Source organism: Chiloscyllium punctatum, chromosome 27 (assembly GCF_047496795.1).
Source record: "Chiloscyllium punctatum isolate Juve2018m chromosome 27, sChiPun1.3, whole genome shotgun sequence".
Taxonomy (NCBI): Eukaryota; Metazoa; Chordata; class Chondrichthyes; order Orectolobiformes; family Hemiscylliidae; genus Chiloscyllium; species Chiloscyllium punctatum.
In genome coordinates this window covers 23,841,682-23,865,474 of record NC_092765.1, presented here as the reverse complement: position 1 = coordinate 23,865,474, position 23,793 = coordinate 23,841,682, and the positions used below count along the sequence as shown (strand labels likewise).

Here is a 23,793-nt window from a genome sequence, read left to right as displayed (position 1 = left end):
ATGGAGTTTAATTCAGATAAATGCGAGGTGCTGCATTTTGGGAAAGCAAATCTTAGCAGGACTTATACACTTAATGGTAAGGTCCAAGGGAGTGTTGCTGAACATAGAGACCTTGGAGTGCAGGTTCATAATTCCTTGAAAGTGGAGTCACAGGTAGATAGAATAGTGAAGGCGGCGTTTGGTCTGCTTTCCTTTATTGGTCAGAGTATTGAGTACAGGAGTTGGGAGCTCATGTTGTAGGACATTGGTTAGGCCACTGTTGGAATATTGCGTGCAATTCTGGTCTCTTTCCTATCAGAAAAATGTTGTGAAACTTGAAAAGGGTTCAGAAAAGATTTACAAGGATGTTGCCAGGGTTGGAGGATTTGAGCTACAGGGAGAGGCTGAACAGGCTGGGGCTGTTTTCCGTGGAGCGTTGGAGGCTGAGGAGTGACCTTATACAGGTTTACAAAATTACGAGGGGCATGGATAGGGTAAATAGGCAAAGTCTTTGCCCTGGGGTTGGGGAGTCCAGAACTAGAGTGCATAGGTTTAGGGTGAGAGGGGAAAGATATGAAAGAGACCTAAGGGGCAACTTTTTCACACAGAGGGTGGTACGTGTATGGAATGAGCTGTCAGAGGATGTGGTGGAGGCTGGTACAATTGCAACATTTAAGAGGCATTTGGATGGGTATATGATTTGGAAGGGTTTGGAGGGATGTGGGCCAGGTGCTGGCAGGTGGGACTAGATTGGGTTGGATATCTGGTCGGCGTGGACGGGTTGGACCGAAGGGTCTGTTTCCATGCTGTACATCTCTATGACTCTAAGCCAGTCCTTAAAAACAAGAGCTTAGGTAACGTGAGGAAGAATAATAAACTAACTTATGTTAAGCATTGGTATACAGGAGGTATACATTTAATCTCACCTGATCAATGAAGTCTTTTTCAAGTTCATCATATTCCACATAGGTCTTGCAGCCACCCCACTTCTCATCTCTCAAAATAACGAACTCTGGAAGAAGAAAGTAGGTAAAACACAGTCATTTATAGAACTGTCAAACAGAACATTAGTTGAGTTCTGAACTTATGAATTCGCAGTAAGCAAGTTGATCTATCAAGTCTGCTCCATCATTCAATAAAATCGTTAATCTGATTTCTCCACTTTCTCCAACTACTCCTGAGAACCCTCCAACTCCTTGCTGATCCAGAAACGACTTCCGTATTAAGAGTATTAAAGATTCTGCTTTCTTTGTTGGTTGACAGAGTACCAAAGACTCATTACTATCTGAAAAAAAGAATTCTTGTTTTGAATATGTGATCCTTACTTTTTAAAAAAATGACCCCTAGATCTAGATGGAAGTACGTTGACAATACCTGGGTAAGTTGCTCTGAGGATCTTTTATGTGCCAGTTAAGTGTATATGGAACGAGCTGCCAGAGGAAGTGATAGAGGGGAGTACAAAATTTAAAACATTTGGACAGATACATGGATAGGAAAGGGTTAGTGGGATGTGGGCCAAACAGTTCAGTTTAGGAAACCTGGTTAGCAGACGTGAGTTGGGCTGAAGGGTCTGTTTCTGAGGTGCATGACTCTAAAACCAAAAATCCCCTCTTGCTTTAAGCTCTAGCAAATGCAAGCTTAGCATGTCCAACATTTCCTTGTAAGATATCCCACTCACTCCAGATAGTAGTGTGGTAAATCTTCTCTTAAATGCTTCCAATACATTTACATCATTTCTTAAATAAGGAGACCAATATTATACATAATACTCAAATACGATCTCACCAATGCATTGTAAAATAGAATATTTTGTATTCAATTCACCTTGCAGTAAATAACTTGTTAGATTTCCTAATTATTTGCTATACCTTTATGCTAACTTTTTTCCAACTCATGCACTAGGACACTGCATTTCAGTATTCAGCAATCTCTCACCATTTAGATGATATGCTTAATTTTTAGTCTGCTTGACAAAACAAAAAATTTCACATTTTCCCACATTAGATTCCACTTGCCAGATATGCAAAAAAAACTGAAGATATTGAAGATCGGAAACAAAACAGAGTTAATGTTTCAAGTCCAATGATTTCACCAGAACCAACAGCAGTTTGGAAAAAGTGACAGTTATGCTGAAGACAAGGTTCGAGATGGGAGAAGTGAGCAGATAGACGGAGATGGATATGAAAGGAGAAGGCAAACAAAGGGCTTACTGACAGGCCAAACAGAAGAGATGCTGAATAAATGATAATGACAGCTGAGAATAGGAGAGAATGGTTAAACTGTGCTAACTGCAATCCATGTAATGTGATAACATGCCTGAGGGTAGGTGAGAATGGGTTAGTTGTGCTAAAAGCAACCTATGTCACAACAGGACAGTGAGTGGGGGTGGTTAAAAAGAGCGAAAGGACAGAACAAGGCTCAAAAGTTATTGAGCTCAATGTGGAGTCCTAGAGGCTGCAGGGTTCCTAAGCTGAAAATGAGATGCTGTTCTTTGAGCTTGCGCTGAGGTTTCCCGATTCCAAAGTCTCGAGGACTCAACATCAAGGTCAAGAATGCCGGAGCCTGATTCCATCCTGCCATGTTTTTACCCACCCCAGACCCAGTCCTGTCATGACAATCTATCCATTCTACTTTACTCTCAGCTGTCATTTTCACTGACTCAGTTTCTTTTCTGTCCTGCACTATCAATAATACCCTTGTTGGTCTTTTCTCTCTTTCTCTATGCTCTGTCTCTACCGGTCCAACCACTTTCCCCCTCAACCATTCTGCCTTTCGAGTTCGATCCCCCATTCGATAATGGCTGATTTGCTTCTCAACCCCTTTCTCCAGCCTTCTCCCCGTAATCCCTTAGCCCCTTACCAATCAAGAAACTATGTACACTCAATGCTTGGCCTCCACAACCTTTTGCAGCAATGAGTTCCATAGATTAACTACTCTCTGACTGAAGAAATTTCTCATCTCAGTTCTAAAAGGTGGTCCCTTCACTCTGAGGCTGTGCTGTTGGGTCCTAATCTTTCCTACTAGTGAAACATCTATGTACTTGGCCAAGCCAAACAGAGACACACATGAGAATTCCTAGAAGCATGGCATTCCAACCAGAACTATCAACAAACACATTGATTTGGACCCCATTTACCAACCCCTGAGAAAACAAACAGGAAATGGCACCACCAACCCAAACATACAAATAGAAAGCAGGAAACATCAGCAGTGCTTTGTCCAGAAGCTCACTGAAAATGTTACCTAGTATGGTGACGAAACATCTGAAAATGAACCTTCCAGCTCAGTGAGCAAACCTACATCCAGAACCTCAACCGGAGCTACGAATCTTCTCAAAGCTCACTAAGTGAAACATCTTCTCCACATCCACTCTATCGTGGCCTCTCAATATTCTAAGTTTTAACCAGATCCCCCTCATCCTTCTAAACACCATTGAGTACAGACCCAGACACCTCAACCACTCCTTATATGGTAAGCCCTACACACTTGGGATCATTCCTGTATTGCTTCTCTGGATCCCCCTCCAATGCCAGCACATCCTTCCTGAGATATGGGGCCCAAAACTGCTCACAATATTCCAAATGTGATCTAACCGGAGCCTTATACTGCCCCAGCAGTACATTTCTGTTCTTGTATTGTAGTCCACTTAAAATTAGCACTTAACCATGCATTTGCTTTCCTAACTGCCAATTGTACCTGCATGTTAACCTTATGAGAAATCCTAAACTAGGATTCTGAAGTCTCTTTGTACTTCAGATTTCTGAAATCTTTCATGATTTAGAAAATAGTCTACACCTTTATTCTTCTTTCCAAAGTTCAAAATTTCATATTTTCCCTCATTGTATTCTCATCTGCCACTTCTTTGCCCACATTTAGCCAGTTCATATCCTTCTGCAGCCTCCCACTTCCTCAAGACTGCCTGTCCCTCCATCTATCTTTGCGTTATCTGTAAATTTAGCAATACTGCCCTTGTTTCCTTTGTTCACATCATTAAGTGTACAATATGTATAGATGGGGTCCCAACACAGACCTCATACAGTCAGAGTTACAGAGCATAGAAACAGACCCTTCGGTCCAAATCAACCATGCTGACCAGATATTCTCCATTAATCTAGTCCCATTTGCCAGCATTTGGTCCAAATACCTATAAATTCTACTTATGTATATATTGATCTAGATGCCTTTTAAATATTAATATTGCACTAGACTCCACCACCTCTTTGGTTCCTTCCATCCATGCACCACCCTCTGCGTGAAGAAATTGCCTCCTACGTCCCTTTTAAATGTTTCCCCTTACACCTTAAACCTATGCCCTCTGGTTTGGGACTCCCCTACCCTGAGGAAAAGACTTTGGCTATTCATCCTATTTATGCCCCTCATGATTTTATAAAGCTCTATAAAGTCAACCCTCAGCCTCCGACACTCCAGGGAAAATACCCCCAGTCTTTTCATCTTCTCTCTATTGTTCAAACTCTCCAGTCCCAGCAACATCCTTGTAAATCTTTTCTGAACCCTTTCAAGTTTTGCAACACCTTTCCTATAGCAGGGAGACCAGAACTGAATGCAATACAAACAGCCTCGATCATCCGAACATCAATTATCTGAATTTCGGATTATCCGAACAAGATCTCAAGGTCCCGTAAAAATGCTATCCATTATCCGGCTAATTGAGGTTGTTCTACATTCCGTAAGTAGCCTCACCGATGTCCTGGACAGAAACTCCATTTTTAACTGGTTGCCACCCTGAGAAAGATCCCTTTATCCTATTCTCTGTTCCTGTCAGGTCATCCAATCCTCTATCCAGGCCAGTAACTTGTCCCCAACACGATGGGATCTGATCTTATTTAGCAGCCTCTTGTGTGGCACCTTGTCAAAGGCCTTCTGGAAATCCGAATAGATCTTGCTCGATAACTTCTCAAAGAATTCAAACAGGTCTGTCAGGGATATCCTCCATTTGATGAAGCAATGTTGACTCAGCCCTATTCTACTGTGCACTTCCAAATACTCTGTAATCACATCCATAAATTTTTACCAGCAATCAAGATCAGACAATCTGGCCTATACCTTTCAGTTCTCTGCCTTCCTTCCTTCTTAAACTTGTTATGTTAGCCATTTTCCTGACTCCAGTGATTCCTGAAAGATAACCACTAACGTCTCTACAATCTCCTCAGCTATCTCCTTCAGAACTCTGGGATATAGTCCATCTGGTCCAGATGATTTATCTATCTTCAGATCTTTCAACTTCCCTATCAACTTCTCCTTAGTGATAGCCACTACACTCATCTCTGCCACCCGACTCTTTTGATGTTCTGGTATACTACCAGTGTCTTCAACTGTATGAATTGATGCAAAGTACCTAATCAGTTCACTGCCACTTCTTTGTTTCCCACTTCTAACTCTCCAGTCTTGTTTTCCAGTGGTCCAATGTCCACACTGAGGCGACAGTAAGGACTACAGATGTTGGAGATCAGAGTCAAGAGTGTGGTGCTGGAAAAGCACAGCAGGTCAAGCAGCATTCGAGGAGCATCAATGATGAAGGGCTTTTGCCCAAAACAGTGATTCTCTTGCTCCTCTAATGCTGCCTGACCTGCTGTTCTTTTCCAGCACCACACTCTCCACATTGTTCACACTTGCCATGTCTTATCTTCTGTTATCTTAAATAAACTCTTACAATTTTCTTTTATACAAGCTAGCTTATCCTTATATTTCACCTTCTCCCCCCTATTGCTTTTAATTATCTTCTGCTAGTTTTTTAAAGCTTCCTACTAATCTTCACCACAATGTCTTCTTTGTCTTTTGTGCTTTTTCTGATTTCCCTTGTCAGCCATGGATGCCTTGCCCTCCCCTTAATGTTTCTTCTTCCCTGGGATGTATTTCTACTGTCCCTCCTGAAGTACCCCCAGAAGCTCCTATCTTCAGCAGACAGGACAACATTGCTTCAATCATATCGACAAGGGTTCTGTTCCTGATAAATCCCACAAATGATGAACTTTGCATGTGCAGAGCTCATTAAAAATAGGTTAAAAATGGATACACAAATAGTGACTCCTGCTGTTATTTATTTTTTGGGGCAAATTTGCAATTCGTGATTTTGCAGATAGACAGGAATTACTGTATAACATTTTTCACTACTTACTATCCATTCTGATGAAGAGTCATTGGATTCAAAACATTAACTCTGCTTTCTCTTCACATATGCTGCCCGATCTGCTGAGTTTCACCAGCGATTTCTGTTTTTGTCCATGAGTGACTAACTGGCCTCCGCCATAGCCGGGGGCTTCTGGTATATTCCCACACAAATAACTTTTAGGTTGTTGAAAAGAGATATGCTGCTTAAGCTTCTCAGCTTTCACTCAGCAAAACAAAATGAATAGTGCCAAATTCCAAACAATCACAACAATTTGTGTTACGGGATTATCAAGTCAATTCTGAGGCATTGCCATGCCAAGCTCCAACGTCAATAAAAGAGGTGTAAGGCTTGAAAATATTCCTAAACTAAGTCCCCATGTACGAAGGTCTGCTGCTTCTAAATCAAAGTAAATGACTGATTATCATAAATTAATATAAATGTTCTATTCACACATGCGGAATAGTTCAGTAAGTACTGCACATTGAGGAATCACATCAAACGGATATCTCGCTTTGTGTTTTTGAATCTGTAGCCTTGGTTGAGTACAGTCTGTAATGAGCTTATTAGAAAGCAATGAAAGAACATGCTAATTTGATCAACTCACTGCGGATAGTGGTCTAAGTACCTGGCATCACACTGGCACTGAAATTAAAACACTATGTTCCTCACTTGTATAGTTAGAATGTCTTTTTAGACTGCTATTGAAATATGCTTCGCACATAGAATAACAGCAATGTGAAAAAGCTTGCTTATCTTGCATTCAAATTTGAGAAATACTCTGCTTTTCCAGGGTAGGAGGTAAATCAGGAATGCTTCAGGTCTGAAAGTGACAGTCTTTGGCACATTTGCAAGTTTACACATTACAAAGCAAACAATATCTGATCAGGACAGTCACTGTCTTAAATAATAGCTTCCATTTGCTCCATTTCTGTATCTTGCAAAATGAGCCAATATTTACAGCATTACCTATACACTGCTGATCAGGCAAATCTTGTAGTACATGCTGCAATATGAAAGAGTATACTGATAGTAGCAGACAGCCCAAGTTGGAATTTTCAGAAATACATCAATCTCTACAGAGATCCTAACAATACTTCAAGTTTTGATAAATCAGTTTTATGCACGTTTATGATAGAAGTGTTTCAAAAGATGGAAACTAACCAAACATTGTAATTTTTTCCAAAATTAAAAATTGTGAATTTTTAAGAAACAAATTGTGTTCTTTATTCTCACCTCCATGTAAAGGAAACAAGACATGTTTCACAAAGGATAAAACACCATTGTTCTCCACATTTCCAGGTTCACAGAATGCCCGTTTCAGCTTCTTTTTAATGTCTTCCTTTTTGTCCAGCAAGTCAATTTTGGATTCCTGAAAGCAATAATTAATGTGAACAACCAAAAGAGATTACCTGAAGAAAACTATTTACATATTTGAACATTTGTATTCAGTATTCTCTTGCCAGGGTTCCATCTCTCAACTTCACACCGAGGAGTACTATTGATTCTTTAAAAACATTACAACTTTTAGTTTAGTAGTAGCAATGACTCTCAAAGCACTTTAATCATCTGTTCCTATTAACAGGGCAATATCTGCTATGAAGCTGCCACCTTTCAACAGTCAACTATCATATGAAATTGTTACCTACAGAGTAATTATCCACATCAGTTTAGTAAATGCAATACTGAATGATTTTAATACAAGCCTTACAACCTGATCTCTGATAAAATGAAACAGGTACTTTAAAATATTTGTGTTTCTTCTCTTCTCCAAGATTTCCAATATTTTAAGTGAAGAACAGAAACATTTTGTTTATTAACACACTTGGTTTTGTTTTTCAACAAAGTCTCAACTTTCCTCACACATACCAAATCACAGAACAAGGTTAGCTATTCAATGAAAAATATACATTTTCAACTGTGTGGAAATGAAAAGTGATTTACAAAACCTGACTGACATGTACAACATGCCCCTATCCAAGAAAGCACCCCAAATGAGTCATCAATTGGTCCTTGCTCTTTTATATCTGCTGCCATCACCCCCTCTGCAAAATATCAACTCCTGTTTGCAAACTACCCCTCAAAACTAATCAAACTCATTTCCAACCTCCTTTTCCTTTGTGAAGTCCTTAAAAGTGTTTATGCCTCCCAAATATGTTATTTTGCTCAGAACTCCATATTTGAATCCCTCCAACCAAGTTTTAGAAATGGTTATTATTGAAGCCTTAAATGGTGCCCTTCTAAAGTCTTCGTCACACAGTCTTCGTCAAAGTTGGTGACCCAATCCTTCTCCAATACTACACCAGTCATAGAGTCAGAGATGTACATCACAGAAACAGACCCTGCAGTCCAACTCGTCCATGTTGACCAGGTATTCGAACCTAATCTAGTCCCATTTGCCAGCACTTGGCCCATATTCCTCTACACTTCCTAGTCGCATACCCATTCAGGTGCCTTTTAAATATTGTAATTGCACCTGCCACCACCACTTCCTCCAGCAGCTCATTCCATTCACGCACCACCCTCTGCATGAAATGCTGCCCCATAGGTTCATGGGTGGGAGCCCACAAACCTACCACCACACACTGAAACAGCTCCTGATGAATTTAAAGGACCCCGTATTAACAACCAACAGAACACACATCATATACAAAATACCGAGTAAGGACTGCATCAAAAATTACATTGGACAGGTGGACAGGAAACTAGCCACTAAGGATACATGAGCACCAACTAGCCACTAAAAGACATGACCAACTATCACCAATATCCATATACACAGATGAAGAGGGACACCAGTTCGAATAGGATGATACATCCATCCTGGGACAGGCTAAAGATAGATGCACGGAAATTCCTAGAGGCCTGGCATTCAAACCAGAATTCCATTAACACACACATTTGATTTGGACCTCAGTTACCAACCTCTCAGAAACAGAACCGGAGGTGATATCACCCACCACAATAGACCAACTCAGATAAATAGCAATGAGACAGAACACCAGCGCTTCATCGGAGGCTCACTGAGGATGTTAACTAGTATGGTGATGGAATGTCCGAGAACAAATCTACTAGCTCAGCGAGCAAACTTACAACCTGAGAGTTTTTTCACATATATGCTGATGACACCAGCTCTACCCCTCCAACATTTCAACTCTCCACAGGACTTGAACCACAAACCTCATTCACATTTCTTGCTGCCAGGCTGTGTTCTACTTGCTGATGGAAGTGTACTGCAATTGCATTCTTATAAATGAAAAATACATTCTATTGCACCACGTAGTACTCACTTTCAGACCACAATATCCTTAAAACCATTTATTACACATGAAATGAAATTTATTACTAAGTAATACCTCTTCAGAAGAGCTCATTTTCCCTCCAGTCAGACCTGGCACCATAGGGTTCATTAAGTGAATACGCTTGGCATACCCAAGAGCTGGAAGACACTGAATAAATTCAAAAATCATCAATATTACATACATATGCATTGTAGTTCAAGATTTTAAATTTTAGTGGTATGAAGAACAGCTAATTCAGAAGGTGAACAGTTGAAAAACAAACAAGAGCTAGGAAAATATTTGTTTTAAGAAAGACTTCAAAGGCATTTGTTATGCTAACACTGCATGCCCATTTTTGATTAGATATTGTTTTATCGTCAAAATGTTTCATGCAGTGCTTCACCCAATGGATTACTTTTGAACAGCAATGATCATTACGTTAGCTAGCAACAGCTACTCTGCTTTAACCATGTCCTACAGCGTAAGGTGATTAATTCAGCTACTCTTTAAAAAAAAGTAAATAAAGTTTATTGCTGTAAAGATCCGCATTAAAGCTTTTTGGAAGTATACAGAATTGAAGACACAAACATAGGAAAGGAACAGGTCACTTAGCCTTTGGAGCTTGTTTTACCATTCAGTCTGATCATCCAACTGCTCTCGCTCTCGCTTTCAATCCATATTCTTTGATCCCTTTAGCCCCAAGAACTATATCTTTCTCCTTCATGGAAAACACTAAAATGTTTTTGCCTCAACTACTTTCCGTGACAGAAAAATTCCACTCTCTGGATAAAGAAATTTCTCCTCACCTCAGTTCTAAAATGTACCTTCCTTCTATTCTTCAACTATTCTTCCTTGCCTACCTTGTATTCTTATACCATGACCCCTGGTTCTGGACTACCCGAGATCAGGAACATCCTTCCTGTGTTTACCCTGTCTAGTCCTGTTAACATTTCGTAGGTTTCTATCAGATGCTCCCTCATTCTTCTAAACTCCAGTGAATATACTCTTAACCAATCTCTGTTCATACATCAATCCTGCTACCCCAAGAATCAGACTGGTGAACCTTTGTTGCACTCTGTCCCTGGCCAGTACACTTTTTCCCAGATAAGGAGTCCAAAACAGCATACAATATTCCAGGTGTGGCTTTGTTAATGGTTTGTATGATTGCAGCAAGACATCCTGTACCAGAATCATCTTGCGATGAAGGCCAAAGTACCATTGCCTTCTTGACCCACCCACCACCCTGGTACAGCTCACACTTACTTTCAGCAACTCATATACAATGACATCTAAATCTCATTACACGTACCCCTTTCTCAATCTATTGCCATTCAGATAATAACCTGCCTTCCTGCTTTTGCTACCAAAGTGGATAATCTTACATTTAGCCACATTATATTTCATCTGACATACATTTTCCCATTAAGTCAATTTGTCCAAATCACACTGAAGCATCTCTGCCTCCTTCCCACAGATCACATTCCCACCCAGCTGTGTGTCATCTGCAACTTGAAGATATTGTATTTATTTCTCCCATCTATATCATCAATATATATTGTGAATAGATTGGGTTCTAGCACTGAACACTGGCTGCCACTCAGAAAATGATCTGTTCATTCCTACTATTGTTGCCTGTTTACCCACCAGTTCCCTATCCATATACCACATTACCCCAAATCTTTTATAACAGACGCGATCATTTTCCCCATTACCAATATCAGGTTAGCCAGTTGATAATTCCCTGGTTTCTCTCTGCCTCCTTTTTTAAATAGTGGGGTTACATTAGTTATCCTCTAATGTATACAAACAGTTCCAAAATGTATAGAATTTTGAAAGATAACCCCCAATATATCCACTAGATCTTGAGCTACTTCCTTAAGTACTCGGAGATGAGGATTATGGGACCTTGGTTATTTATTGGCCTTTAATCCCAACTATTTGCCAAACAACATTTTTTTACCAATACTGATATCCTTCAGTTCCTCCCTCTTCCTAGACTGTGTTCCAACATTTTTGGCACGTTACTTGTGCGCTCCTTTGTGAAAGCAGAACGGAAATATACATTTAATTAGTCTGTCATCTCTGCTTCCCATTAACTTCCCATTTCTGCTTGTAAGAAACCTACATTTGTCTTCACTAATTTTTTTCTCTTCACATTTCTATAGAAACATTTACAATCAGTTTGTTTGCTAACTTATACACTATTCTTTACCTCTGAATCAATCCCTTTGTTCTCTTTGGCTGAAATTTAAACTGCTCCCAATTCTCAGGTGTGTTACTCTTTTTGGACAATTTGTATTTCCTTTTCATGAATCTACTACTATTCCTAAATTTCCCGGTTAGCCATGGTCAGTCCACCTTTTCCGTCTTTTTTCTGTGCCAGACAGGAATAAGGAATTCATGTGGTTTCTCCTTGTCTGCCATTGTCTATCACTGGTATTCCTTTGAGAGAATGTTCCCCAATTTATCACAGCCAGCTCACACATCACAATGTTGAAGTTTGCTTTATTTTGATTCAGGACACTAATTTCAGACTTGATTATACCACTCTCTATCATCAAGAATTCAATCATATTATGGTTACTTTTCCCCATGGGGTCTCACACAGCTATAGTGCCAGTTATTCTTTCATTATCATACAATACCTAGTCTAGGATAACCTGTCTGCTAGTTGGTTCCACAACATATTGATCCAGAAACCATTTTGCGCACACTCAAGGAATTTACCCTCTACAGCATTGTTACTGATTGCATATGGTTTGGGCAAATTCAGATTAAAGTCACACGCAATTACATCTGTACCTGTAAACTGCACCTGATGTGAGACGACGTCATCTCAATCACAACACACTCTAATCAGCGAACTGGTTTCATAGCAGACTAAATTATGATCATTTCAAATTTATGCTTACATGATTCTTTGCTTCAACTGCGAAAGTATCCTTGATCTGATTACTGCACACTGGAATTTATACATTATCAAAATGAATGCAAATTGGAAGAATATTAAAAAGGACAATAAACACTTCTGAAAAGGCATATTTTGGAAGGGGAAAACTATGCAAAAATGTCCTGGCAGACAGCACTTAAGTATGCCATTTTAAAATTAAATGCAGTGTCTGAACTTAAAAGACTTACAGCCCAAGAAAACACACATTAAATTTCTTAAACTAGAAATACACATTTCTTCAACATGTCTCATCTTCCATTCAGAAACACAGTGCCCTGCCCAAAAAAAAATTAGGCTTTTAAGAATTTGCTTTCAGCCTCAAACACAACATGAAGCAATACCCTGGATGTGAAGCCCCATGCAACTTTTATTTTGGAGATAGTAAGATGATATTTTTAAAATACAGTTAGGTTCTGGCTTAATATTTAAATTAATTGCTTTGGCCATTTTGACCAGCTCATGTATAGTCAATTTGAGAAGGTACAAACTTTACCTTTTCTGCAAATGTGAATATTTTCCTCTGATCAATCCCACCAAACTGCGCATCGACCTTCAAGTATTCTTCATCCAAGGCCTAGAAAAAAAGTAGATTTAAAAAACAAACCCTAACCCTCTGCAAATAAATTTTAAAAACTTTGGTTAAATTGTGTCTGTATTACAATTACACCTTACAGTACAACAAGTCCTCACTTACCAAAAGTTCTAGTTACATTCCTGAAAATTGTGACTTCAAGTGAAACAACTCGGGGCGGCACGGTGGCTCAGTGGTTAGCACTGTTGCCTCACTGCGCCAGGGACCTGGGTTCAATTTCACCCTCGGGGGATTGTCTGTGTGGAGTTTGCACATTTTCCCTATGTCTGTGTGGGTTTTTTCAGGGTGCTCCGGTTTCCTCCTACAGTCTAAAGATGTGCAGGTCAGGTGAATTGGCCATGCTAAATTGCCCATAGTGTTAGGTGCATTAATCAGAGGGAAAATGGGTCTGGATGGGTTACTCTTCAGAGGGTCGGTGTGGACTTGTTGGGCTGAAGGGATACTTAGTGAATGGCTCCATCTTGTGGCCGATGTTGGCTTGTGCAGAAATCTTGCGACTTACTCCATAGATTAACTTCTGTCACTAGGTGAAGCCTAGTTAAGTTAAAAGCAGGTGCATATTTTTGACAATACTATATCATACGAGTGTACAGGTAGTTCTGGGATAACACGTGTTTCGGCAGTGTGATTTGGCTATAACGTCGCGGAAAAATTAAGAAATGGTATTTTCAAGAATGCTGTAGGGAATCTAATCTAAAAACTTTAATTGAATCACAAACTCCCACTGGCATCAATGTTACAATCAGAGAGAAACACCTTTGGATGTTTTTTTGCCAGAAAAAAAAAGTACAAATTGAAATACTGCACCATACATGCACAACACTCTGCTCTCCAAGATGCAATAGCTTGAAATAAAACATGACTAAATAGAGTACAGGTAGTTCTCCCATAATGCCATAGTTGCATTCCAACGAAACTTCGCTTGACAGTAAATTGCTAAATAGAAATAATGGGGCCAAACAGAAAAGTGGGATTAGGGGCAGACCACCAAAAAATATCACTCACAATCGCTCAAAAATCATCCAAAAGTCTAATGCAAAGTATAGCACAGCTTGAATAAAGGTTGAAATCATAATTATTAACAAAAGTGAATTTAACACAGGTAGTTTAAAAAATGTAAAAAACCTGCTCTCTGTCCAGTACATCTCTCAGAAAGCTGCTCTGCTGGCAGCTGACATTGTGCAATCGCAGAATGGTACAAAGATCGGCAACTACATTGAGCATGCGCAGGACAGTGCAGACACGGGCACATGTGCAGACTGGCGCGGACATCAATGCATGCACAGACCGAAGCATGCTAACTGATCACCAATGGAATCGTGTTATTGCCAATGGAACTAGGCATTCTTGAAAATACCATTTCCTAATTCTTCAGCGACGTTATAGCCAAATCACACTGCCGAAACACGTGTTATCCAAGAACTACCTGTACACTCGTATGATATAGTATTGTCAAAAATATGCACCTGCTTTTAACTTAACTAGGCTTCACCTAGTGACAGAAGTTAATCTATGGAGTAAGTCGCAAGATTTCTGCACAAGCCAACATCGGCCACAAGATGGAGCCATTCACTAAGTATAAAAGTGCTGGAGAAACCGAGCAAGTCTGGCAGCTTCTGTGGAAAGCAAGAATACTTTATGACTCTTTCGTATCGCATTCAATGTATGCAAAATGTTAACATCTCTCACCATAGTTGCTGCCATCACCTGCTTAGATCTCAAACATTGTTTTCATATTAAGTCAGTGTGAGTTCACAAGTCAGGAAAAAGAAACAATTTAAATGGCAAAAGGATTAGCCTAAACTAAGGGTAGAGGAGCAAGGTTGAGGTTCCATGCTTGGAGGCAAGACAGGGTAGGGGGAAGCAATGCCAGAGGGATTCAAACTAGGGAACTGGCTAAAAAAAAATTAAGCAAGACATTTTAATGTAAGGACTTGCTGTACATAAAGAACAGATACATGAAATCAGCTCCTTGTTCATTAATTTTGGATTAGTGGTGCTGGAAGAGCACAGCAGTTCAGGCAGCATCCGAGGAGCAGCAAAATCGACATTTCGGGCAAAAACTATCCTTGCTCATTAAATTCATCACATTATTAGAAGTACTATTAAACACTTCCTTACGTAAAAGTAGCATTTTAGAATTTAGACACCAACAATACATTTTTAAACATAAAATGGGGAATTGGAAATTTACAATACAAACAAATTGAGGATAATAAAACACAAAATTCTACTAAAGTAAAACTCAAATTGTTTATGACTATCATTTGAACATTTGTCTATTACTCAGTCCTCATACTTAATAACTTAAAATCCTAGTCAATAAATTGATAATGGATCGGTAATACAGATGACATTTCCCACGCTGACCTGTAATCCAGGATACAGGAGACCACTGAGGAGTGGATGGTCCACTTGTTTAACTACCTCAGCACCAGCCTTTTTGGCATCATGCTGAGTCACCACAGATGATAACTTGTAAACATCCAAAGTGTATTCCCTGTAAACACACAAATTGATGAATTCCCATCCTACATGTATTCAGGTTACATGATCAGAGAGTTAGTGTTAAACTCTTACCTGCTTAACTGATAATTAGTTCCCTTTACAAATCTGAGTTTTTCTATTGGCACACCTATACTTTCAAGCATTGCTTTTATGACATGTTCATAATACTGCGTCCTCAGTTCCAGCAATTCCCAGGGAGCTTTCATGTTGTCCAAATAGGCATGCAAATCAGCAAACAGAATAGTTACCTGGAGTGCAATGGACATGATATTAAAAGTATTCATTGTTTGATCAATGACTGATAACAATTTCCATTACACCTGGGAATTCTAGATATAGCTTCCTTATAAAATACAGAAACAGAAATACAATAAATATAGAAAGTTAAATAAATTGTTCTTCTACCACTCTCAACTTCTTCCCTGCCCCCATGTTGTCAGGATATTTATCACAAGTACAGTGCCACATAAGCAGAAATTTCCTTCACTTAAACCTTTGGAAGCTAAACCCAAAGGGTAGAATGTTCCCCTTCCTGGAGATGGTGTGAAGGGTAAATAACTTGGTCAGATACTTGCCACGCTTTTCACCACCTCACTAACTAAGCTCTGGACGAGGAGATCCATTGGGGGCATTCCCAATTTAACACCAATTAGAGCTGTAAAATGGTCAATTAAATACTACCTCCAAAATACCTACTTTCTGGGCATGTGGCAATTTTCCTGACAGTTATTTGTTTGGAATGGGGAGATGAAATAGAGAAAGAGAGAGAAAAGCTCTTGGCCTCTAACTGGCTGAGAGATTCTGCTGACAAAGGATGCTAGTGGTGAAGCCTATGGTAGGCCTCTTAGTGAAGCGTTAGGTGGAGTTCTCTCGGCAATGGGATTAGCCTTTTAGTTGCAACCTAATATGTATGCCTCCAAATTGACTAAAGTCAGAGAAACAGCATGAAAACAGGCCCTTCAGTCCAACCAGTCCACGTCGACCATGTTCTCAAATTAAATTAGTTCAACATCCCTCCAAAACTTTCCTATTTACAAACTTAACCAAATGTCTTTTAAAAGCTCTAACTGTACCTGCATCCACCACTTTCATTGGTAGTTCATTCCCCACACACAAACCAACTGTATAAAAACATTACCCCTCACAAGCTTTTTTAAAGCTTTTTCCTTTCACCTTTAAAATATGCCCCTGGTTTTGAACTCCTCCAGCCTAGGGAAAATACCCTTGCTTTCCTCTTATCTATGCCCCTCATGATTTTATAAACATCAATAAGGTCATCCCTCAACCTCCTATTCCCCATTGAATAAAGTCCCAGCCTTTCCAGTCTTTGTTTATAACTTAAACCCGCCATTCCCAGCAACATCCTGTTAAATATTTTCTGCATTCTCTCCAGTTTAATAAAGGTAAGTGCGTTAAATGCCTTCGTAACCATCCTGCTACAAGTCCTTTTGTGGCTCAGACTAACCTAAGAGCTAAATTAATGAGATGACTTTCAGTTGTGTCTTGCTGTTAAGTCACCAAATCTGTGAAAAATCAATCTCTACCTCACATCCAGCTTTTAGGAAGTCAGCAATCTTAGACATTGGCACAAAGTATGCTACATGAGGTTTCCCAGTGGTAGCTGTCCCCCAGTAGACACGCAAGTCCCGTTCCTCCAGAATTGAACGCAGCTTATCCTCACCAAGGATCTCCTGCGAAAAGATAAAGAAAAGTTTGTTTGTTTTTGTTCATGTCCATGTAGACTTAGCAAAACTTTAAAAAACAAAATTAGTTTTTGTTTCCTGGTGTAAATGGTATCTTAGGACATGAGGGAAATTTGAGATTGCAGTACGTTTTTGTTTCCTGACACTCTGCAAATTGCTCGAGACCCAAGTCAGGATCCCACATGGTAGGCTATCAGTCATATCTAATGGAGGAACCGATTTTTGATTGCGTTGGCTTTGAGAACAATAGTTCCTTCAATCAGAGGACATTTCAAGAAAATGATTAGTACTTCCTTTAAGCACAGAAGGAAGATAATGGGAAACAATGCCACGTATTCTCTTCTCTACTCATACTGCCCTTGAAGTTAAAAACAGGAAGCACCTCTGAATAATTATGGAGTCTGAAATCTCTAATGTTTAGATGAATGAAAGGTGATCTTTTTGAAACTTACAACATTCTTCAAGGGTTAGACAAGGTAGATGCGGATAGGATATTTCCTCTGGCTGGTGAATCAAGATCCAGTGGGCAGCATGGTGGCTCCAGAGCCAGGAACCTAGGTTTGATTCCACGCTTGGGCAACTGTCTGTATGGAATTTGCACATTCTCCCTGGGCCTGCCTGGGTGTCCTCTAGGGTGCTCCAGTTTCCCCTCTCAGTCCAAAGATGTGCAGGTTAGGTGGATTGGTCGTGCTAAATTGCCTACAGCGACCAGGGATGTGTAGGTTAGGTGAAGTAACCATGATTTGCAGGATTACAGAGACAGGGTGGGAGGGGTGAAGGAATCTGGGTGGGATTCGATATGGACTTGATGGGCAAAATTGCCTGCTTCCACACAGTGGGATTCTATGATGCTATGAACCAGTAGGCAGTCTCAGAATAAGGGATAAGCTATTTAGGACTGAGGAAGACTTTTCTCCACTTAAGGATTAGTGAATCATTGGAATTATCAAGCCTACAAGGCTGGAGAAGTTCAGGCATTAACCAGAAATGCCAATGTTGAAATGGACTGGTGTGGCATGTTTGAATCATACAAAAATACCTATGGAGCTGACTCCAAGTCTGGAACAACCCTGGAAATTGCAATGTTCAATCGGTAATCAAACAGCACCTCTAACCCTCTGAAACGTTAGTGAGAAGTTTTAGAGGGTTCTGACTCGTAATCAAATTGTTACATAGTAAAGCTTAAAAGATTTAAAAACTTGCGGCATGGTGGCTCAGTGGTTAGCACTGCTGCCTCATACCACCAGCGTCCCAGGTTCGATTCCAGCCTCGGGTGGCTGTCTGTGTGGAGTTTGCACAATCTCCCAATGTCTGCATGGGTTTCCTCCCACAGTCCAAAGATGTGCAGGTTAGGTGAACTGGCCATACTAAATTGCCCATAGTGTTAGGTGCATTAGTCAGAGTGAAATGGGTCAGGGTGGGTTCCTCTTTGGAGGGTCGGTGTGGACTGGCTGGGCCGAAGGGCCTGTTCCCACATTGCATGGAATCTAATCACATCTGCTCGGGGGGGAATCCAAGATGGTGGCGATCTGATAGAACTACTGTGCAGGTCGCTGGACCAAACCCAAATAGGTGGGTTTTCACTAGCCCCCCCACCCCCACCACTAGTCATTCGTAAGAAAAAAGTTTGTTAAAATAACACAAAGTACCTAGGACCTTTTAAATTCGGATCCTGAAGATCTGGGAAAAAGATGAAGTCTAATAAAGGGGGCAAAAGGATCACAGCAATCAGGGTACGCCCCTAGTTCAGTAGGCACCCGCAATAACGGTGCCAACTCCCGCGGTGGCACCTTTAAACCTGTTGGACCAGCAGAATATAGTCTCAGAGTTTGCCAAACTCCGGGAGAGAAGTGACTCGGTGCTGGAACTGATCTCTATTATTCTAAAAAGGCATGAGCAGGAGATCCAAGCATTGGATCGACGCGTTGAGCAGAGGACCGCGGAGGGACGGATTGAACACTGAAAGACCAGGTTTGCGCCCTATTGGACCAGATTGACGACTTCGGGAAGAGAGGTCAGAGGAAGAGCTTATGAGTTGTTGGGGTCACAGAGCTTGAGGAAGGTGAGAGCCTGGTTAACTTCCTGGAACGGTGGCTCCCACAGCTTCTGGGGCTGGAGATCGATTTGGGGGCCGGAGGTCGATTCGGGGACCGGGTGTGTGTGGAGCAGGCCCACTGGATCGCGATGCACAGGTCCAGGTCAGATAAGCGCCCTGCCCAGTCCTAGCGTGACTCCAGGGTTATAAAGAGAAGCAACTGATAACGGAAGCCTCCAGAAGGCTGGGAAGAAATTCACAGGCCCTGGTGTATACAGGGTCAAAAATTACATTCTTTCAAGATTTCTCTGGGGCCATAATCAAAAAGTGCAAGTCTTTTGATGAAGTCAAGAAGAAATTGAGACTTGACTATGCAATACTCTTTGAAGTACCCGGCAGTACTGTGCTTTAATCATGGAGGGTTTGTTTATAAACTTGACTCAGCAGAAAAAGCAAGGAACATTTTGGACCCTTTGAAATAAGTGATCCGGGTCAGGGAACAAAAAACAAAGACAATTAAGGACAATGGTGAGGAGTGGTTATTTCTTTTATGGAAAATGAATGGGGTCGATGTATGTAGTTTAATTTTAGTCATTCCCCTGTTACAACCCAACACTGACACCGCCTAGCCAGGCTAACTAGGTTCTAATAGCCCAGGAGCGTAGGATATCAGCTATTCAAGAGCTCTAGCAGGCCACTCTGCTGTACTGTCACAAACAGACTTCCTTTATACAAAAAGTTTAAAAAAACACTGCATGTTCTTAATTGGACAGATAACAGTGAAGGACAATAACTTGTAAGGGAGAAAAGTTAATTGACAGGTCTGTGTGCGCTTGACTGATCACTCCTACAGGCCCTAAGCCATTCATCAGGTGGAAAAAACAAATCCAGCTGAGTTAGGCGTCTGATGGCGAGATAAGTTCCAATCACAGAGAAGTACCTGTCTGAATTAAGTGGGAGATGCCATAAGGTAACCTTGCACAGCTCGCATGTCAGATACAATTATTTTACCAAATTGCTTCTTCACAAGGAGGGCAAACTTCTGACCATAAACTGGCTTCCCGACACATTGTGCCAGAATCTCTTCAATGTTAGGTTTAGAATAACTTTTAAACTTGGAGCAGACTCCTGCTTTTTATCTTAAGCACTGAATCATTCTGCACCTGTGGCTAAGATGTTACAGTAAGGTTGCATTTAAGCTGATTCATTAGTCTCGAATTAAACACGTTTTCTTTTCAGGGTTGTGATTCAAATTCAAATAAGACATAAGATCTGACTAGTTAGAATTGACAGTGTGGCAGTCAAAACAGCATGTAAGTTAAAGCTTCATCAATGTTACCTTTTTACAGAGTTTGCATTTCATAACCAGTAATGGCTACTCAAAATCATCATAAGGTCTCAAAATGCAATTAAATTCAATCCATTGCAAGTAAACACAAAGAGTTAATTTCCTACTGGCTTCGGCAGTCCCAGCACTAAAATAGTCTTTCTCTCGAGTGTCTTTTTGAACTCTCAAGTCAGGGACTTGTAACAGAAAAAGTGTTTTTCTTTCTGTGGGAGAAAGTGAGGACTGCAGATGCTGGAGATCAGAGCTTAAAAATGTGTTGCTGGAAAAGCGCAGCAGGTCAGGCAGCATCAAAGGAACAGGCGAATCGACGTTTCTGGCATAAGCCCTTCTTCATTCCTGTTTTTCTTTCTGTGTCTGCTTAGCTTGCAAGGGGTAATAAGAATCCATTATGACTGATAGGACCTGACCGTTATGATAGTATCGAGTTTTGTTTCGAGGTCAGAATCAAACAGTTATTAATTTCACAAGGGAACAACCATGAATGTTATCACTCGGTGTCCTGTTTACAGATTCACTGATGTTAAGGCAAATGCTCATAATTGCCTCAGAGCTTGGTGAGAACAGATTTTTTTTATCTTCTGCATAACTTGTGTTCCCTCTTTTTTCGTGGACACACCCTCCCTGCCTGTCTGTCTATTTTCTAGTGTGCAACAAATTGTGTTCTATAATTCAACATTACACTTTAGTCTAAATGTTTAAGGACATATTTTAAGGTTATAGACTTTCTCATTACCAGTACTCCAGGCAAGCTATTCCACACATTCACTGCTTGGTCAGGAATCTTCTGAACTCAAGCAGCTTTACTATTGATAAAAGGAAGATTGTACCTGCAAGTTTCTGGTGATAAGATTGAGTTTTTCCTCAAAATTTCTATTGTTGCCCATGATGCCAAGTGTTCCTAATTAGTATCAGGGCATCAACTGGAAGAAAAAAAATGCCATTCAGTTTTGAAAAGTAATATCAGCTCATATTCGGTCTATCACTATCAGAGGCCCCACCTTCTTCGTGACTGCCTCACTCCCAACCCGACATCCCCATCATCTCTTCCTCTTCCCCACCACACCATCGCCTCTCTCCCACTCCAGATCATCATCATCACTGTCTATCCTGTCCCCTCCCACAGCCATCCCTCCATCATCATCATCATCATCGTATTCCGCCCATTACCCATTAATCTCCCCCCCCCCCATCACCAGACTCTCCATCCCTGGCCCCATCATCATCCCTTCCAGCAAACCCCCAGCATCACCATCAGTCTCCCAAGCCCAGCACCCCTATCATCAGTTACCCCCCATTATTAGTCTCCCCCGCCAAGCCCCACCCAACATCATCGTGACCGTCTCCCCCTCCCAGCTCCCCCATCAAACATCGCCACCCCCCCATGCTAATCATCACCATCACCATCTCCCCCCCCCCACCAGCCCCCGCACATCATCATCATCATCATCATCATAACTGGCTCCATCCACCATCCTGCCCATCCCCCCCCAACCATCATCATCATCATCATCATCATCACCTCCTCCTCCTATCACCACCACCCATCCCCCCCCCCATCGTCACCGTCTCCCCTCCCCTTGCCCATGCCCAGCCGCCATCATCACCCCCCCAGTCCCCATGAGCTGGACCCCCTGCACTCCCTGGTGTAGGGCCTGGTCCTGTCCCTGAACCCCATGGTCCTCCCCGGGTCCGGGTCCGGGTCCGGGTCCGGGTCCGGGCCCGGGTCCGGGTCCGGGTCCGGGTCCGGGTCCGGGTCCGCCTGTCCCCCTGTCCCCCTGTCCCCGGGCCCGGATCCCTCTCCTCCGTCCCCGGGGCCGGGTCTCACCATGTGCCGCCCGCTGCCGCTGTCCGTTTATAAAACGCCGGTTGCATCACCCTCCAAATGGTTGTGATCGAGTCAACGCCCTGCGCAGGCGCAGGCAGCACGGCCGAAACAGCATCATCGAGCATCCAAGCGTGCGCATGCGCATATCTGTCCGTCTTTGCTCCATGTGGGGTAAGGATCATGGCCAACATATGTGACCCTTATCATAAAGTTGGGATGAGCCAACAGTATAACTAGCAAATGCAGCTTTTATTACCCTAGACAAGATGGTGAAAGGCAATTACAGGAATAATTTGTTAGTTGGTTAATAAGCAACTATTAAAGAAATGCTGTGCAAAACCAAAATTATAAGGAACAATACACTTTTAAAAATAAATTTCAAGTTTCTAGGTGCCACCTGTATGCTTGAAGAGGTAAAGTAATAGCTTTAGATGGCATAGAGATAAAATATCAATTGTTATTTCATAGCTAACTCTACCCAAACCTGATGAACTGTTTTTGGTACTGGACCTAATCCCTTTTGTGAGTTTGAACCAAATATTTAATATTTTAAAACTAAATCTGTACTCCTTAAATGAATCTTGAGTTTATAAGTATTTAGTTCTGAATGCTTACTAACTTTTAGAAGTTAAAGTTTCCTGTCAATTTGGACGCTACAGGTATTTATGGAAGGAGGTGTATTCATTTTTACACAATTCTTAGAATCCAAATATTTTTCTTATGGAATGAGGGAATGAAAATATTACAAAATATATTAACAAAATATACTTATTTATTTGAGTTAAAACCATTGCATACTTCATTATAAAATCAGACATTGACAATTTATTTGCCTCAAAGCATGATGTTCCTTTAAAAGGTTTGTCAAATATAAGCTTTTCTGTGAGATAGAAATGAAATTATATGCTTCTCACTCAGTGGAAATTAGGGCTGGCTACTTCGGATCCAATAGCTGAAATGAAGGTCAGGTCAATCCCAGATAGGAGCATAATCTCACAGCAATCATAGAGTCATAGAAGAAAGTGAAGACTGCAGATGCTGGAGATCAGAGTCAAAACGTGTGGCACTAGAAAAGCACAGCAGGTTAGGCAGCATCTGAGGAGCAGTAGAGTCGACAGTTCGGGCATTATCATTCCCAATGAAGGGCTTATGCCCAAAACATCAACTCTCCTGTTCTTCAGATGCTGCCTGACCTGCTGTGCTTTTCCAGAACCACACAATTCGACATAGAGCCATAGAGTCTTACAGTGGGGAAACAGACCCTTTGGTCCAACTAGTCCATGCTGACCATGCCCCCAAACCAAACTAGTCCCACTTGCCCGTGTTTGGCCCATATCCCTCCAAACCTTTCCTATTCATCAACTTTCCAAAATGTCCTTTAAACTGTACCTGCATCCACCACTTCCTCTGGCAGTTCATTCCACACACTAACCACCATCTGTGTA

The 23,793-nt window shown here is 41.2% G+C and overlaps 1 protein-coding gene across 1 annotated transcript in view; it reads right to left on the bottom strand.

Annotated features, from left to right (window-relative positions):
• yars1 (tyrosyl-tRNA synthetase 1) overlaps positions 1–22,453 on the bottom strand; it is a 39,485-nt gene extending 17,032 nt beyond the window's left edge. The window contains exons 1-9 of the mRNA XM_072548338.1: positions 22,349–22,453; positions 21,351–21,443; positions 16,982–17,128; positions 15,510–15,685; positions 15,300–15,429; positions 12,831–12,911; positions 9,463–9,555; positions 7,343–7,478; positions 906–991 (exon numbers count right to left, since the gene is read on the bottom strand). Coding sequence (XP_072404439.1) covers positions 906–991; positions 7,343–7,478; positions 9,463–9,555; positions 12,831–12,911; positions 15,300–15,429; positions 15,510–15,685; positions 16,982–17,128; positions 21,351–21,407 — 906 coding nt within the window. The 5' untranslated portion in view covers positions 21,408–21,443; positions 22,349–22,453. The remainder of the gene's footprint in view (positions 1–905; positions 992–7,342; positions 7,479–9,462; positions 9,556–12,830; positions 12,912–15,299; positions 15,430–15,509; positions 15,686–16,981; positions 17,129–21,350; positions 21,444–22,348) is intronic.
• Between the last annotated feature and the right edge of the window lie 1,340 nt (positions 22,454–23,793).